At 40.4% G+C, this 18,249-nt stretch overlaps 1 protein-coding gene across 5 annotated transcripts in view; it reads left to right on the top strand.

Moving 5' to 3' along the window:
• LOC138764021 (divergent protein kinase domain 1A-like) overlaps positions 1–17,144 on the top strand; it is a 39,515-nt gene extending 22,371 nt beyond the window's left edge. For all 5 annotated transcript variants that reach the window (XM_069939257.1, XM_069939254.1, XM_069939258.1 and 2 more), the window contains 3 exons: positions 3,259–3,366; positions 15,522–15,698; positions 15,776–17,144. In XM_069939257.1, the coding sequence (XP_069795358.1) occupies positions 3,259–3,366; positions 15,522–15,698; positions 15,776–16,588 (1,098 nt within the window). In that variant the 3' untranslated portion in view covers positions 16,589–17,144. The remainder of the gene's footprint in view (positions 1–3,258; positions 3,367–15,521; positions 15,699–15,775) is intronic.
• Positions 17,145–18,249: the final 1,105 nt, after the last annotated feature.

The raw sequence follows: 18,249 nt of genomic DNA, 5'->3' as shown, positions 1-18,249 counted from the left end.
ATGTCCTTTTGTATGAATGGTTGTCACGACTCCCTTCTTCCTTGCGGAGGGATAAAGAAATGTATGACTTCCATGTTGCTTCCAAAACCCAGGCCTGGGTCAGATTAAATGACCATCAAAATGGTCACGATCTGCTGGCACTGTGAAATGGATAAAGGGGACTTACTACATGTGCTTTGGTCTTGTCCTAGAATTGAAGAATTTTGGATTATGAACCATATCAGTAGCAATAGAAATTCACCAAGACGATGATTTTTATTAAAAACGTAACATTTCTTACACACTTGCACATAGTTGAGTTAAGTGTGTGTTTGTGGTGGGGGGGGGGGGGGCAATGCCCAAACCATTATTGTTCGGGCATAATTCTGAAGAGATGATTTTAAAGTTCAATCAGTTTTGTTTTGAAACTCAGATTCTTTAAATTGTTGCTCAACAGCAGGTTGAGTGGGTGTGAGTTAACAGACTTCTCAAAACTCACAAAATTCTGTAGAGTAATTTTCAAAGAATTGTTTCCTCATAAAAATGATTTCCCCCTCTTGAATGGAGGTTTCAGTACTTGTTTTTCTTCCACGATGATTTCACAAACCCAGGCAAGGGTTTCATATAAAAATGGACACAGGAGGATTGTCCTCTCCCTCTCCCTCTCTCTCAGAGACGGTTGGAATAACCAGTTATTCTGTGTTCTCCTTTGACCAGGAGTAACATGTAAAAGTACCCTTCTGGCTACAATATCTTCAATCCTGTATGACTTACAGGATGGCCAACCACCTTCTGGTCTCAAAATGTCTCTATTTTTAGTAATGTCTTCTTTCAAAATGTCTTTAATCATGTGATATGACAATATTGCTGTCTTTGAAGTTTATTTCAAAGTTCCTCCTTATCTGAGGAAGGACATCCTCACCATGGAGGAGGTGCAGAGAAGATTCACTAGACTGATACCAGGGATGGAAGGACTTGCATATGACAAAAGGTTGGATAGACTAGGCTTGTATTCTCCGGAATTTTGAAGATTGAGGGGGGATCTTATAGAAACATATAACATTCTTAAGGGTTTAGACAGACTAGATGCAGGTAGGTTGTTTCCAGTGCTGGGAAAAACCAGAACCAGGGGTCACAGTTTAAGGATAAGGGGGAAGTTTTTTAGGACTGAGATGAGGAAAGATTTCTCTCAGAATGGGTGGTGGATCTGTGGAATTCTTTGCCACAGGAAGTAGTTGAGGCCGGTTCCTTGTCAATATTTAAGAGTAGGTTAGATTTGACCCTTGTGGCTGAGGATCAAGGGGTATGGGGAGAAGGCAGGAACTGGGTACTGATCAGCCATGATCATATTGAATGGCGGAGTTGGCTTGAAGGGCCAAATGGCCTACTCCTGCACCTATTTTTCTATGTTTCTAAAAGCATATGACTTTATCTTTTCCAAAAGTTTGCCAACCAAGCATAGGTAAACAAGCAAATACCCTTTTGTTTAATTAGATGTCCTCCTTGAGCAACCCCATTATTAAGGGTCTGTGTCTGTGAGTGTCCCTGTGTCCAAACACACAAAATAACTTTGCCCCAGACCCTTTGTCTTAGGAGACACACTTGGGTTATTTGGGGATAAATACTCTCAAAATTGGATAATGGTAGGAAGGCAAATTATACTTAGAGGTTGGAAGAATTTGGGGGGGGGGGGGACACACACCATAATTTCAGGAGTGGGCCTCAGAAATGGCCACAGAGGCAGCTTTTGAGCGCATGTCTTACAAACAGTTCAATAAATTGAACATCTATGCACAAAAATGGGGCAAATATCTAGGTTTCCTGGTGGGGGTGGGGGTGGAAATAATAGTGGATGTTGTGGTGAAGCATATTAATGAACTGCAGTTTTTTTCTGCTATTTGAGGTCTAAATAGACATGTATGTTTTTTGTTCCCATGTTTGTTTCTATTTTATGAATAAATTTGTTTTGTAACTTTTGATTTACATAACTTTAACAATGACTCAAGGATTTGGGGAAACTTTTTTTAAAGAACTCAATGAAATTTAAATCATAAAAAGCGGTCACGATCCAAATGCAGAAATGCATTTCTTTACCTAGATATGGGTTGATCAAAATGACCATTACAATGGTCTCGGTGGTTCATCCCCTGACGAGGAGGATCAGCAAAATTGTCCATTTCATTCAAAGTCACTGCATCTTTCTGTTGCAGATCTCTGGTGGCTCATTTAATCAACCCTACTTCTTCAATGTCTCAATCACATGACTTTCAATCCTATTTCTCACTCACCATCAGTTTTTCATCAAATGGCTGCCTGATCAATTATGTTTCTTTAAGTGTCCCCTTTGTTTTCCTGGATAAATGAACCATTGTTCTGTTGATTTCTCCAGAGCCCACCTCACTGACAAAAGACAAAGGAGGAAAAACCCAACACCCAACCCCAACCCACCAATTTTCCCCTGCAACCGCTGCAACCGTGTCTGCCTGTCCCGCATCGGACTTGTCAGCCACAAACGAGCCTGCAGCTGACGTGGACATTTACCCCTCCATAAATCTTCGTCCGCCAAGCCAAAGAAAAGGAGTTATCAATAAATGGTGCTTCTGAGTCTGTGAAGTGTGAAAGGTTTGCAGCCCTGTGTTTACCCTTGAAGTGTGGTTTCTTATTGAAATGTGAGCTTGTAATAGCTGCGAGACCTGCTGAGTTCCTCCCAACACTTTTTGCTCCAATCACAGCGTCAGGAGACTTTTGTATTGCACACAACTGAGAGCCCAGGATCACTCTGTACATCAACGCTCGTTAGGGACCTTCTATTTACCGTGCACCTTCCTCCTGCATTTGATCTTCTGAAGTAAATTAGCCACTTGCCAATCTAGTTTATTTTCTTCAATGAAATTGTAAAATGAAACAAATAGGAAAATAAAACAGAAGATAGATGGTGATTCATTGTACTGCAGAGGAATTTCCAACATGCTTCCATTTGTTCAAAGTTTTTTCATGCCATCAGTGCACACAAGCCTCTTCATTGTTATTGTACTTGCCAACTATTGGTTTCAAAAGCTACTTTAATAGTATCTTCAAGTAAATGAATTACCACTGCACATCCTACAACCACTTGGATTAAACAATGTTCCAAATGAAGATGTGCAATAGATTGGTTGAACAAATATTTTCTTAGAAATTTGGGTGAAAATGTATTTTCAATTGAGTAGGTTTAAATGTTTTAAGATTTTAAAAAATAGAATACTTTTCACGTAACATTATTTTTCATTCTTTTTCCAGTGTGATAAATATCAGAAAGGGATTATTGATGGATCAGCATGTGGCAGTCTGTGTGATAAAGATACTCTTTACTTTGGCAAGTGCCTGTCTAATAAGCCTAACAATCAGGTAATAGCATAAGAATTTGTCTTTCAGATCATTCTAATATTTTGATGCTTTCCTATTTTTTTTTCATTCTAGGGTTTCTTGTGCAATGCTATTTTACTGATTCAGAAAATTACAAACATCCACCCTAAGGTTTTGTTTTTATTGTATCCGGTGAATCAGCAAATTAACCTGTTTTTGAATAAAAGACTTTCAACCTAACTTTTTCCTTCTATTTTTTTAACATAAACAGAAGACATTGACCCCTTGAAACATGATTCTGGTAATAATTGTTCAAAGATTTCAGCTTCTCAACTCTTTATCCATTGTTATTAATTACATCTTAATGCTCTACCTTTGAATGTGAGGGAAAGAACTTTTAAGTTGTGGGAAGTTTTCTATCCTTCAAGCACAATGTTGGACTTAAAATAAAATGAGTCATCCAAGTTTTACCAAACAAAAACAAGCCCCTCAGCCCAACTCGTCCCTGCCAACCAAGTTGTCTACACAAGCTGGCATTTGCCTGTTTGTCGGCCCATGTCGCTGAAAACCAGGGGTGGCCAACTTTTTAATTTAGATATACTGCATGGAAATAGACTATTTCAGCCCTCGAGTTTGTACCGCCCAATTAACCTAAGCCCACGGTACATGCACGTGGGCCGAAATGGGTGTTACCATGCTACAAGTCCACATTAAAAATTAAAAGGTTGGCCTCCCCTGCTCTAAACCTTTCCATGTACCTGTCTAAACTTTTAAATGTTACACTTGCACCTAGCTCTACTTTTTCTTCTGCTCTGCTTGTTCCATATACCTGCCACGCTCTTCCGCATTCTTAAATTAATGCCTTTTATCATTACATCAGAACAAAAACAGCAGAAGTAGACCATCTGGCCTGTTGAAGCTGCTCTGTCATTCAATAAGATAATGGCTGATCTAGCCTTGAGCTCTGCTCTACTTGCCCATCTGTTCCACATAACCCTTAATTTACCTATTATTCAAAAATCTATCCATCAAATAAGCAGATCGGCCTGCACGAGGTACTCGACACACGGCCTCACCAGTCCCCTGCACAGTTGGCAGCAGAACCTTCCTGCTCTAAAATTTAACCCCTCCTGCAATGAAGGCCAACGTCCCATTTGCTTCCTTAACTATGTGATACACTTTGCAAATTAATTTTTGGTGATTCATGCACAAGCACTTCCGGATCTCTCTGCAATTCTTCACCATTTAAGTAATTATCTGATCCATTCTTTTCCCCAAAGTGGATGGATGGATGACCTTGCATTTAGCAATATTGTACACCATCTGCCAGACCCTTTGCCCATTTGCTAAACCTCTTTATATAAGACATAGGAGCAGAAATAGGCTATTCTTCCCATTGAGTCTGACCTGCCATTCAGTCATTTTCCCACTCTACCCCACTGTTCGGCCTTCTCCCCATATCCGTTGATGCCCTGGGTAATTTAGAACAAATCGCTCTCCGTCTTAAAATCAACCAATTACCTGGGCTTCACAACCACCTGTGGCAGCAAATTCCATAGATTTTACACCCTCTGGCGAAAGAAATTCTTCCATATCTCTGTTCTAAGCGGACACCCTTCAATACTGAATTTGTGCTCTCTTGTCCTCGACTCTCTTGCCATGGGGAAACAACTCTCTGCATCTTTTACACAATTGGCGTCATCCGCAAACTTGGATATGCTACATTTGGTTCCATCCTTCAGATCATTTGTGTAATACTGTGAACCTTTGTGGACCCAGCACACCACTGATTACTGATTGCCAACCAGAGAAACAATCATTGATCCCAATTCTCTACCTTTTATTGGTTAACCAATCCTCTATCTATACCAATGCATTACTCTTAACTGCATTCATCCTTGTGTGTAGAACTCCATTCTCTTACATTGGGGAGAGGAGAAAGAAACAACTACAACAATTTACCTTTATCGATTCCCCCGCTCATTTTATAAACCTCTGTAAGGTCCCCTATTGGAAAATTTGCCAAAAATATCCAGCCTCTCCTTTTAATTCAACCTCACCAATCTTTGTTATATTCTGATATTTCTCTGCACCTTTTCCAGTTTAAATATATATTTCCTATAACTGGGTGATTTGAACTGTGTACAGAACTCCATGGTTGGTCTCATCAATATCTTGTAAATTTGTAACCTAACATCCTTGCTCCTATGCTCATTGCCCTGGCTTTTGAATGAAAGTGTGCCAAATAATTTGCTTCACCATCACCCTGTCTACCTCTGTCACCACTTTAATGGAACTATGTATATGTACCCTTAAGTCTTTGTTCTATGACACCCTCCAGAATACAACACTTGGCGCTTATCCTTGGGATACTTCAGCTGGTCAGGCATCAATACAGAGAGAGAAAGTTACATTCCATCAGAATGGGTAGAGTTAGAAAAGGAGTGTGTTCAGAGACTAATGACAGCGAACTAGCTCAGGTAGGCAATTCATTCAACCTGGACAAATTGGGCCAAAGGGCCTGATTTCATGCTGTAGAAATATAGAACATTACAGCATAGTACAGGCCCTTCAGCCCATGATGCTGTGCTGACCCATATATACCTACCAAAACAAAACTAAGCCCTCTCTACTTCATAACCCTCTGTTTTTCTTCATCCATGTACCTGTCTGAGAGTCTCTTGTTCTAGCCTCCACCAACACCCCTGGCAATGTATTTCAGACACATACAGTTATCTGTGTTTTATATATACTTGCCTCTGACGTCTCCCCTAAACTTTCCTCTCTTCACCTTCTACAGATGTCCTCTGGTGTTTGCTACCCCCACCCTGGGAAAAAGGTGCTGACTGTCTACCTTATGATCTTGTAGACCTCTATTAAGTCACCTCTTCTCCTTCTTTACTCCAAAGAGAAAAGCCCTAGCTCTGGCAGCCTTGCCTCATAAGACACATTTTCCAGTCCGGGCATCATCCTGGTAAATCTTCTCTGTACCCTCTCCATAGCTTCCACATCCTTCCTATAGTGAGGCAACCAGAACTTAGCACAATATTCCAAGTGTGGTCTAACAGAGTTATATAAAGCTGCAGAATTACCTCAAGACTCTTGAACTCAATCCCCAGATTAATAAAGACCAGCATATCAGAAGCTTTCCTAACTCCCCACTCAACCTGCCTGGCAATCTTGAGATAACTATGGATTTGGTCCTCCTCCCTCTGTTCTTCCACATTGTTAAGAATCCTGCCATCGACTGTTTACTCTGCCTTCAAGCTTGACCATTCAAATACATCACTTCACACTTATCCAGATTGAACATTGAATACACAACATAAATATTTTTGTTACATATTTCTATGTTTTCTTTTTAAGTATATGTCCTTTTGGTCTGATTTCATGATTTATCACCAGTCCTCTCGACCCAAATAACTATGGCGTTTACTTCAGAGCATTCTTTGGTTGCTAACCAATTATTTTTTATTGTACACCGATGTTTGACAAAAGTAGGTGCAGGCTATTGGTTCAGAGATGATATTACACAGCCCTGCCCTATCTTATAAAGTCCCTTTATAACAATAGTAATGAGAAAGGATGCTAGATTAGCTCCTGAGTAACACTGGCTCCTGTTATGGCGTTCGTGCTATGTGGGTGTGGAGAAGAACAGCATGTATACCAAAGCCTTGAAGTTGAGGCTGGCTTATTGCACTGGCTGTCGCATTTATATGGGCCCCAGGCACTGACGTCATCGGAGCGCAGCCTGGGATTGGCTGGTGTTCCCACCACAGCTCACTGTCTTCCCACTGTGCGGGAGGTCACCTGGGACAACAGCCGGTGTTACCCCCCCAGGTTCGCGCGGTCTCCAGGTTTGTTGGCCATTTTGTGGGCCAGTCTGCGTCTCTGTGCGTGGGCCACTTCACTGTAATTGCCAAGGCCTGATCAACTACGAGGGCACTGGCTAGGGTTTAATACGCATCTCCTCAGCTCATCTCAGCTATTCATTTGGTCAGTGCAGATCAGTACAAGTCTTGGGTTCTCCAACAAGCAGATGGTCTGATTGTGCTGTTAGATACTCATTGGTAGTCTCTTGTTTCTGAACTACTGTGAGTTCTTCATTCAAACCACTTTTTTAAAAAATGTGCATATTATGAATCACAGAGAACTTGCAACATAGGAACAGTTGAATTACCACACTGAGTAATACCTATGTTTAAGATCAAATTATTTTCCTTCTTGCTGCATTTAACCCTGTCGGCAAAACTCTTAATTTACAACAATATCTCAGCTGTTCTCAATTATTCCATGAGCTCACAAATACCACATTTAAATCCATAGAGAGACTATCTCTGAATTCCTAACTGGAGTGCTTCTCCTCTTTGTTCTGAACCTTGGGAGCCCAAACAATGTTTTAATCATACATCAGCAATTAATGCATCTCATTTTGTAAGTCTAATGTAGCAAATACATTCTGTGCATACATTTTTTAAAACTTTATGTAGAATTTTAAAATGCATCAAGAAAATAAAATAAACTTAAAAAAAAAGAAAACCACCTACCCCTCCCCCCACCCTCAGCAAACCCCGCAAGGGGAGCAAAAAAAAAACCCATATGCCAATTAATTACATACATAAGCTGTGTGATATCTCAAAATTATAATTAAAAAGCTTAAAATATTTCTAAACCCATACATTCCAAATAAGGTGACCATATCTGAACACAAAAAATCATGCAAATTGTTATTTTCTCCATATAAATGCGAGATCTCAATTCATTATGCCAACGAGCTATATTTACTCTACATTATCTTTCCAAATAATCACGATACATTTCTGCGCTACCGCCAATACTAAATGAACAAACGCTATCTGAAACTTGTCCAACCCAAACCAGTCAAAGATACAGTATAACCCAGCAAAAAAATGTCTGGGTCTAATGGTAATTTAATCTTAAACAATTTTTTCCTAAAATGGTTGGATCTTTCCATAAAACCAAACTGCATGTACAAATGTTCCAATATGTAATCCACATCTGAAACATAAATCCAAATTACTAAATACATATCTTTTCAATTTCTCTGGAGTCAAATACAACTGATGTAAAAAAAAAATTATAATTGACTAAACTATATCTTACATTCAGTAATTTAGTCACCCCATCTTGATGCATAACCTCCCAATCCTCTTGAGGTATATCATAAGATAAATCTTCTTCCCATTTCTAGATTTATTTAAATTTAATTTATTCATACTATCTTGTAACAAAGCATACATATCAGAAATAAAACTCTTTTTAGATTTATGTGAAATCAAAAATTCAAACTTAGTTAATTCAGGTAGCTTCATTTCTCTTCCAAAATTATTACCAAAGCTCAGACTTGATAATACACAAATAAAGAATTAAATGGTGTTCCAAATTTTTTCCTAAGTCGATTAAAAGAAAGAAACTGTCCTTCTTCAAAACAATCCTCAATCATCTTTGTACTTTCAGAGTCCCAAATCTTTAAATACTTATTATTCATTGAAAAAAAAATGACCCTATTTTGATATAATGGAGTTTGGGCCAATATCTTACCCCTCGAACCTATAATAGAATTCCTTTTAGTCCAAATCCCTAATAAATTTGTTAAAACAGGTATATTATATCCCTGTAATAAACAAGAATTCCACCTAAATATAAATTGATGGACCTGAAACTCAGAAATACAAGCCAACTCAACTTTAGCCCAGCTAGGGGGCTGTGTAGTATCTAACATCCTATTAACAAATTTTAATTTTGGAGCCTCTAAAAATGAAGTAATTGGAGTCCTCCTAAGGCATATTTCCAAGTCAGTTTCTGCAATGCTACCCTAGCTAATTTTCCTTTCCACAAAAATTTCTTTACCACCATATTCAAATCCTGAAAAAATACTTTTGGAAGTGAACATGGAATCATTTGAAAAATATATTGAATACATGGAAAGATATTCATCTTAATACAATTTACCTTGCCTATTAATGTTAACAGAAGATCTTTCCACTTGTTCAAATCCATTTTAATCTTTGTTTTATATTCTCCAAAATTGGTAATTAGAGTTAAAATGGCTAAACAGCTAATGGTGTTAATGAAAGATACGAATTTGGTAGATATATGGAGAAAGCTAAATCCTAAGGAGAAGATACTTCATTTTATTCATTCTGTCATGATTCTTATTCTAAAATAGATTTATTTATAGTATCAACATAATTACAAGGTCAAGTTTTGAAAGCTGAATATAAGAGTAGGATTTTGTCTGATCATCCTTTGTTATTAATTATGTGTATAGGTTTGGAGAGAGTGGAGAATGTTTATCGTTGGAGATTTAATTCTTTATTGTAGAAAAATCCTGAATTTTGTAAATTTATAAAGGATCATTGGAACTAGGAAGGTGGGAATTTGTTACGGCATGGACTAGTAGGGCCGAACTGGCCTGTTCTGTGCTGTAAGTGGTTATATGGTTATATTTATCCAAGCACTCTTTCTTGGTCAACATGAAATTTAAACATGAAGGGAATGATTAGTAAAAAAAAGTTGTAATGGGAAATATTTCTATTCTAGCATAACTGTTTCAGTAAAGGAACCCTGCCATTTTTTTCCTGAAGTTGAGCCTTTATGACTCCAAACCCCTAAATGTGTTTGTCCCAACAATTTATTGGAGACAATAAATGCCAATGTTGCCTTTGTCTCACCATGTCTAAGGCAAGAATGGTGCCAAATTTAAAGTGCGCAGCTGCTGTATCCCTCCCTTCATGACTTTCAAAATGCTTCTCAAATATTACTATCATCTACTTCCTTCACCTCTCTTCATGGAGCATTCCACATTTCTCTTCACATCTAACTCTTTGGCTTTTAAACTTGCATCTCTCACCTTAAGTATTATCCCCTTTAGTATTTGGCATTTGGGGGACAAAGTTCCCCCAAAGTTCCTCAACATGATTATCCAACTGCACGAAAACCAACAAGGTCGGGTCAGATACAGCAATGAGCTCTCTGAACCCTTCTCCATTAACAATGGCGTGAAGCAAGGCTGTGTTCTCGCACCAACCCTCTTTTCAATCTTCTTCAGCATGATGCTGAACCAAGCCATGAAAGACCCCAACAATGAAGACGCAGTTTACATCCGGTACCGCACGGATGGCAGTCTCTTCAATCTGAGGCGCCTGCAAGCTCACACCAAGACACAAGAGAAACTTGTCCGTGAACTACTCTTTGCAGATGATGCCGCTTTAGTTGCCCATTCAGAGCCAGCTCTTCAGCGCTTGACGTCCTGCTTTGCGGAAACTGCCAAAATGTTTGGCCTGGAAGTCAGCCTGAAGAAAACTGAGGTCCTCCATCAGCCAGCTCCCCACCATGACTACCAGCCCCCCCACATCTCCATCGGGCACACAAAACTCAAAACGGTCAACCAGTTTACCTATCTCGGCTGCACCATTTCATCAGATGCAAGGATCGACAATGAGATAGACAACAGACTCGCCAAGGCAAATAGCGCCTTTCGAATACTACACAAAAGAGTCTGGAAAAACAACCAAATGAAAAACCTCACAAAGATAAGCGTATACAGAGCCGTTGTCATACCCACACTCCTGTTCGGCTCCGAATCATGGGTCCTCTACCGGCACCACCTACGGCTCCTAGAACGCTTCCACCAGCGTTGTCTCCACTCCATCCTCAACATCCATTGGAGCGCTTACACCCCTAACGTCGAAGTACTCGAAATGGCAGAGGTCGACAGCATCGAGTCCACGCTGCTGAAGATCCAGCTGCGCTGGATGGGTCACGTCTCCAGAATGGAGGACCATCGCCTTCCCAAGATCGTGTTGTATGGCGAGCTCTCCACTGGCCACCGTGACAGAGGTGCACCAAAGAAAAGGTACAAGGACTGCCTAAAGAAATCTCTTGGTGCCTGCCACATTGACCACCGCCAGTGGGCTGATAACGCCTCAAACCGTGCATCTTGGCGCCTCACAGTTTGGCGGGCAGCAACCTCCTTTGAAGAAGACCGCAGAGCCCACCTCACTGACAAAAGGCAAAGGAGGAAACACCCAACACCCAACCCCAACCAACCAATTTTCCCTTGCAACCGCTGCAATCGTGTCTGCCTGTCCCGCATCGGACTTGTCAGCCACAAACGAGCCTGCAGCTGACGTGGACATTTTACCCCCTCCATAAATCTTCGTCCGCGAAGCCAAGCCAAAGATTTGGCATTTCCACCATGAGGAGAAAGACCTTGATTGTCTACTCTGTTTCTACTTATAATTCTATATGGTTGCATCAGCTCACTGCTCAGCCACTTTTCCAGAGAAAACCATTCAGGTTTGTCTTGCAGCGTATATACTAATTCAACCTCTTTTGCAGTCTCTCTGACCTTAACCCTCTACATCTCTCCTGCAATGGAGCACTGGAATGGCACACAATGCACTAAACATGGCCGAACTAAAGCTTTGTACAGCTGACTCAATACCCCAACCAGTGAAGATAAGCAAATCTTCTTTATCACATTTGTTTGTGTTGCCACTTTCCGGGAGCTATGGACTTGTACCTCAAGATCAAAGGTCCTGCCATAAGCTGTAGTCTTTCCTCTTCTACTTGACCCCCTGAAGTGCATTACCTCGCACTTATCCACATTAAACTCCATCTGCCATTTCTCTGCCCATATTTCCAACTGGTCTATGAACTATTTGACAAACTTGCTCACCATCCACAACTCTGACAATGTTTGTATCACCTGTTCACCTTACATTTTTCTCCCTATCACTGATCTTTGCAGACCAGTAAAATACTGCCTTTACTAAGATGTTACAACGCCAGCGACCCAGGATCAAATCCAGTGCTGTCTGTATGTTTTCCCCATGACCTATGTGGGTTTCCTCTGTATGAGCCCAAAGGACCCCAAAACCCAGCAACAATAGATATTCACCACTACAAATGGTTACTTAAACATGAAAATAGAATCAAACTTCATCTTATCTCTATTTTTAACTTACTTAACTTAACCCAACTTAACCCCCTTCTAATTCTAAGCACACATGTATGATGTGTGTGTAAATTTAAGAAAGTTCTTTGGTTCACAGTCCAATCTCACTTCTCATTCTTCCAAGTTCTCTGCTTGCAGCCAATTCTTCTACTGTGCACAGAATTTAACATGTATAAAGTTCACCAGTCTTTGGTGCTCGAAAGGGAAATGTTTATCGCTCAGGAAGGTTCTCATAGGGTTTGCAGAGAGAGATTTGTTGCTCCAGGATTTCCACAACTGAGGTACCACCATGAGTCACATCAATGTCTTGCTGATGAAACTTGTCCCATCAGGGTTCTCCAGATGATAACCTCTTTCTTTCAGGCTGCCACAGAGCTCCTTTCTGTTTCTCTTATTCCAAGAGAAACACTAGACAGCTCATTTTCTCCTCTTGCATCCTCCACTCTGGAGCTTTCTGTTTCAGTTCCAACAAGCTTCTCCTGGCTGACACTGTTCAGTCTCCCTCTTTCTGAGACACTGAGACTCTCAAACTGCCAGAAAGCCTGTGTGACTCTCTCTCTCTCTCTCTCTCTCTCTCTCTCTCTCTCGCAAAAAGCACCTGACTTTCTTCATGTCTCCTGCTTGTTGCTTTAAAGACAATAGTTCATTCATTCCACAATTAGCACCAACTTGTAAAATCTCCATAGGCATTCTTCACAATTTCTGCAAAGTCACTGTGGATATGAATTCTTCAGTATTTCAAACAAGATCTGTTTTAAAGTGTGTGTATGTATGTAACCTACTCTACTTTTCCCAATTTATGTCCCAAATATTAATCTCCGAAATATTCTGTCACACCTCAAGATGCAGTTTCCTCCCCCTCTCCAGAAACATAAGTGTGCAGCACAGGTTTCAATGGCCAGATTTGGCTTCTATCATATTGCAAATCTTTTAAAAATGACAAAAGCACATGTAGGCACTGAGATTGCATATGTGGTGTTCTTGGTTTGTGTGGTAGCAGTGGAGATGGTACAGAGGAGTTTCACTGGAATGTGGCCTGGGATAGAGCGGTTCAGTTAGAAAGAGAAACTATAGAGACAGGCTCAGTTTTCCCTCATTAAAGCCCCCCCCCCCCCCATAAAATTGACAGAAGACTACAGGAAACTTTTTCCCCATATGAGTCAGTTAAAACCAATGGATATATCTTTCGACTTTGGCTTGGCTTAGGGGTAATGTCCACGTCAGCTGCAGGCTTGTTTGTGGCTGACAATGGATATATATATTTGGGATAAGAACACAATGCTGGAGGAACGTTATAGCAAAGATAAAGATGCATCCCCAAAGTTTTGGGCTGGAGTCCTTCATCAAGGTATTTGGGACAAGAGCTTTTGAGCTGTCTGAGGGAGACCACCCAGAGCGAGGCGATTACCTGAAATATACTGACTTGGGAGAGTGGTGGAAGCAGAGTCACTGCTTTATGTAGATTAGATAAGTTGAATCACCTTTGATATGTTGTTCCTCAAGTTTATGAACAACAGGGGCATTCTATTTCAGGACAGCCTTAAACCGAATGGCATTAAAAAAAATTCTAATTTTAGGTAATCCCACCCCCCTCTGATTCCACTGTTTTCATCTTTTTTTACTTCCTTCTGAACTTGTTTTAATTTTCTCTGACTTTTCTTCTCCCTTTCTTAATGGTTTCTTCCTCTACCTGTCTCCTCACCTTGCGGAGCTTCTCTACCATACTCTGCCACCTCCAGGCGCTTCTCCATCTTGTTTTCCCCTTTATCTATGTAATTTCACCCCCTTCTGGCCTTGGCAAAGAGTCCTGAACCAAAATGTTGACTGGTGATTTCTGCACATGAACCACAACCACTTTGTCGATCTAATGGCACCATCTCGTGGCCAGTTCATTTGTCTGCAAGAGGTGGGATTGTCTGTTGGAACCCTGAGAATTTGAAGGTCTTGTCAATCTGCAGATCCAGAGAACAAACAGCAAGAGGGGTACGTAAAATTCAGAGACCAAATTTAAATTGCTTTTTTTTTGGCATCTTGTCTGTGAACTTATTTAGACAGATCAAGGTAATAGGGTTCTGTGATTTCAAAAACTGACTTGTGAAATCTCAGCAGGTAACTGCGGAAGAACTTAACATTTCTGATCTGGGACCTTTTCATTAGAATTGGAAAAGGGACAGAACATTAGTTTTCAATTGCAGAGCAGGCGGAGGAGGGATGATTAAAATGAAAGGAATATCTCTGATGGGGTGAGACGCAAGATAGAAGTAGGAAAGCTGTTGGGATCAGATTGGGCTTCTTTGTCAATGTAATATGTTGCTAAGTATTTGTGGGGGGGGACCTGAGCCAAAATCAAGATGCAGCAAATCACCACTTCCGCCACTCCAGAAAGTACGAGTCTGTTCACCCTGGCAACGCTGACGTGAACCAGGTTTGATTGTTCATTAAAATACGAGACTTACTGCTCCAATTCTGGTCTCCTTCAACTTGTAGCTCATTCCTGTCGTCTCTGTGGTTGATATCTTTTCTCTCTTCGCCTGTTCAAAATGTCACTCAACTCTTTATGACTTTATTTAAAATCTTGAGCATTTTCACCAAATGTTGCTTATTAAACCACATTAGCTGCCTGATGGACCCAAGAATGAATGATATCCAGTAACTGTTGTATTTCCCTTTGGGTCCACCACAATGTTTAAGGTTAATTGGTTGAAGCCTCTGTTTAAGGCTTTGTGGAAGTTAATTTTGCAGTTAATGGCAATTCTAGTGTCTTTTTGATCCTGGATAAAAATGTATTCTGTCAAAAACATGACTGAACAGTCCAAATATATGAAGACAAAATGATAGTTGTTTGGGATTGAACATGGCCACTTAGTTGAGGAAATTGACAAACCGAGATGGTAAGCTTCTATTTTTCTTGCTCCTGTACATTTGTAATCGATTGACATAGTTAATTAGCAACCAAGGAACCAGTCTGCTTCCTTTACTCCTTTCCATTGGGTTTTCCTTTCGATAACTTGTATGAAATTTACCAGTTGAAATTGGTTTTAAACGTTATATTAAACAAACTATTGAGTAGTATAATTGATGTTTTCTAATTGATACAGCCTATCATAATTATCCACGGATGAAAATGTTTCATGAAAAAATAATTCATACAGAACTTTCCCAAATCAATAATTTTCCCATCTTGTTTCATAAATATAATTTTATTTGCCTTTAGGTGTACCGAGGAGTATGGGATGAATCACAGATAGTGTTGAAGTGCAGGCTCGAAGAACCTTTTCATTTTGATTTGGAGTCTAACATGGAACCAAGGAAGGAGATGGTGTTGTTTGACAAACCAACAAAAGGCACTTCCATGGAGGAATTTCGGGAAATGGTTTACAATCTTTTGAAGGTAAGCTTTTGAATGAAAGTTCAGAATTGGCCTTCGTCCTCCACTGGGAACAAATTGTGCCATTGTCTTTTCCTCAGGCAAAGTTTGGTGATCAGGCGAATCTTCGGGAGCTGCTCAAATTGGTTGTCACTGTGGCAGATGGAAATAAAGACGGCCATGTCTCCCTCGCAGAAGCAAAATCTACATGGGCATTGCTTCAATTGAATGAATTTTTGATGACCATAATTCTTCAGGACAAGGAACATACGCCAAAGCTACTTGGATTCTGCGGAGATCTTTACGTAGCAGAGAAAGTCCACTACAATTACCTGTATGGACTCACTGTCCCTTGGGTTTTGGAGTTTTTCATTCCTTCTGGTTTGAGGCGGAGTATGGATCAATGGTTTACTCCGTCATGGCCCAGAAAAGCAAAAATTGCAATAGGACTTTTAGAATTTGTTGAGGACGTTTTCCATGGAACATTTGGCAATTTCCTTATCTGTGACCTGAGTGCTAATAACATTGGCTATAATATGAAGCACGACTTAAAAATGATTGATATGAGAAAAGTTGTACCAGAGGTTACTTTTAAACAATTAATTGGTGGCCGCCACTGCGAGACTGATGTGGATTGCGTTTATGGCACAGACTGCAGGACAAAATGCCATCAAAGCAAAAAGCAGTGCACCACTGAGTTGGATCAGCCAAACCTGACCAAGGTCTGTGTATTGCTGAAAGATTATCTTTTAAATGGTGCTCCCTCTGATATGAGAGAAGAACTGGAGAAGCAGCTTTACTCCTGTATCGCCCTCCGAGGAACAGCCAATCAAATGGAAATGGAACACTCCTTGATCTTGAACAACATGAAGACACTGCTGTGGAAGAAAATTTCTCACACAAAAGATTCCTAAACACTCGAGGAAGAACAGATTGTGTGGGGGTGGGGGGGGAGAAGTTTTTTTTTAAGTGAAAAGTTTTAAGTTTGTCCATTGACCACAGGAAAGCATATTGTTCATGATGTTAAAAGGAAAACCACTAGAGATCCTTATTCAGTTAATGGTTCTAACTTTGCTGCTTTTCTCCAAGGGTGATTAAAAACATGACTGCAGCACGATTTTTGTAAGGTTTTAAACTACAATTAGAGCGTGATTATTTAATTGATGCAAGACATTGCTCAGTTGTAAAATTGATGTTAAACTGGACAAAAAAAAAAAGCCTGCAAATCTAAGGTCAACTTTTCCTTCTGTGGTCGACAGAAGTTTTAAATGTGTCAAAACTGCAACTGAATTGGAATGCAATTCATTTTTCAATTGATAATTAAGCACTTTAAATTCAACTCACTTCATTGAATCCTGTTGGATGATTGTACAGTATTTAAAAATATTCTGACATTTTGTGCCCATAAATGGCCATTAATTTTTTTTCAAAACCTAATTTTTTGCAATAAAGTAATTTTAAAACCTCTAATTACACGAGTACATTTTTATTAACCTCAAGTGAAAAAAATTGTGTTAATTTCCACTTTAATTATTGCTTCCTTTTATTTAAAATTTACATTTAAAAAAAATTAGACATACAGCACGGTAACAGGCCACTTCAGCCCACGAGTCCATGTCGCCTAATTTACCTACACTCCTGGTACGTTTTGAATGGTGGGTGGAAACCGGAGCCTGCTTTCTCCAGGCAAGCCAATTCTGAATCCACATAGCCAAGCTTCCCTGGATCCCATACCTTCTGACTTTCTGAATAAGCCTACCATGTGGAACCCTGTCAAATGCATTAAAATCCATGTAGACCACATCGACCACACTCCCCTCAACATTGGGCACTTTCATACACATCCCAGTAAACTGGCTGTTCAGTGCGACCTTTTACACATCCTGGATCAAAAAGAGGCAGGACCTATAGCGGTAAAGTCTTGGCGTTCTGAGAAGGCAGATAACCCTTTCACACAGGAGCCAATGCAAAATGCATCAGCTCTGATACTACCTATCTTGGCAGGTCAGTACCTGGATGAAAATGACCCCTCCCATGCATGGTCCTGTTCACACAGGCAGACGGTAAAAAGGCGATTAAATGTTGGCTTTCAGGGGCAGTGTGAAAACACCTAATATCTCTGGTCACCTCCTTAAAGAACTCTATCGGGCTTGTGAGACATCATCTGCCCTTCACCAAGCCATGCTGACTATCTCTGATCAGACCAAGATTATCTAAATGTCCATAGGTCCTATCTAAGAATCCTTTCCAACAGCTTGCCCACCACAGATACAAGGCTCACGGATCTATAATTTGTAATCACTCTCCCACTCCTATATCTGCCCAACCCCCCACCCACCTCGGCCTCCGAGCCATGCAAGGAGGCAACTGATTAGAACTGTCCCGGTACCTAACAGTCCAGTTCAGCCTGACCTCGTACGCGAGGCGATGCGCGGCCCCGACTGGCAAGGATGTGACTGGTCCTGTGTCGTTGGCTCCAACACAGGATACACGCCAGGTTTAACCTGTCGATGGAAACCGTGTCAGCTTTTCCACTCCTGTCGATTACAAAAGTCTTCGGGTGGCATCGTAAGAC

This window comes from Narcine bancroftii, chromosome 5, assembly GCF_036971445.1.
Source record: "Narcine bancroftii isolate sNarBan1 chromosome 5, sNarBan1.hap1, whole genome shotgun sequence".
Classification (NCBI taxonomy): domain Eukaryota; kingdom Metazoa; phylum Chordata; class Chondrichthyes; order Torpediniformes; family Narcinidae; genus Narcine; species Narcine bancroftii.
This window is presented reverse-complemented; position numbering and strand designations above follow the sequence as displayed.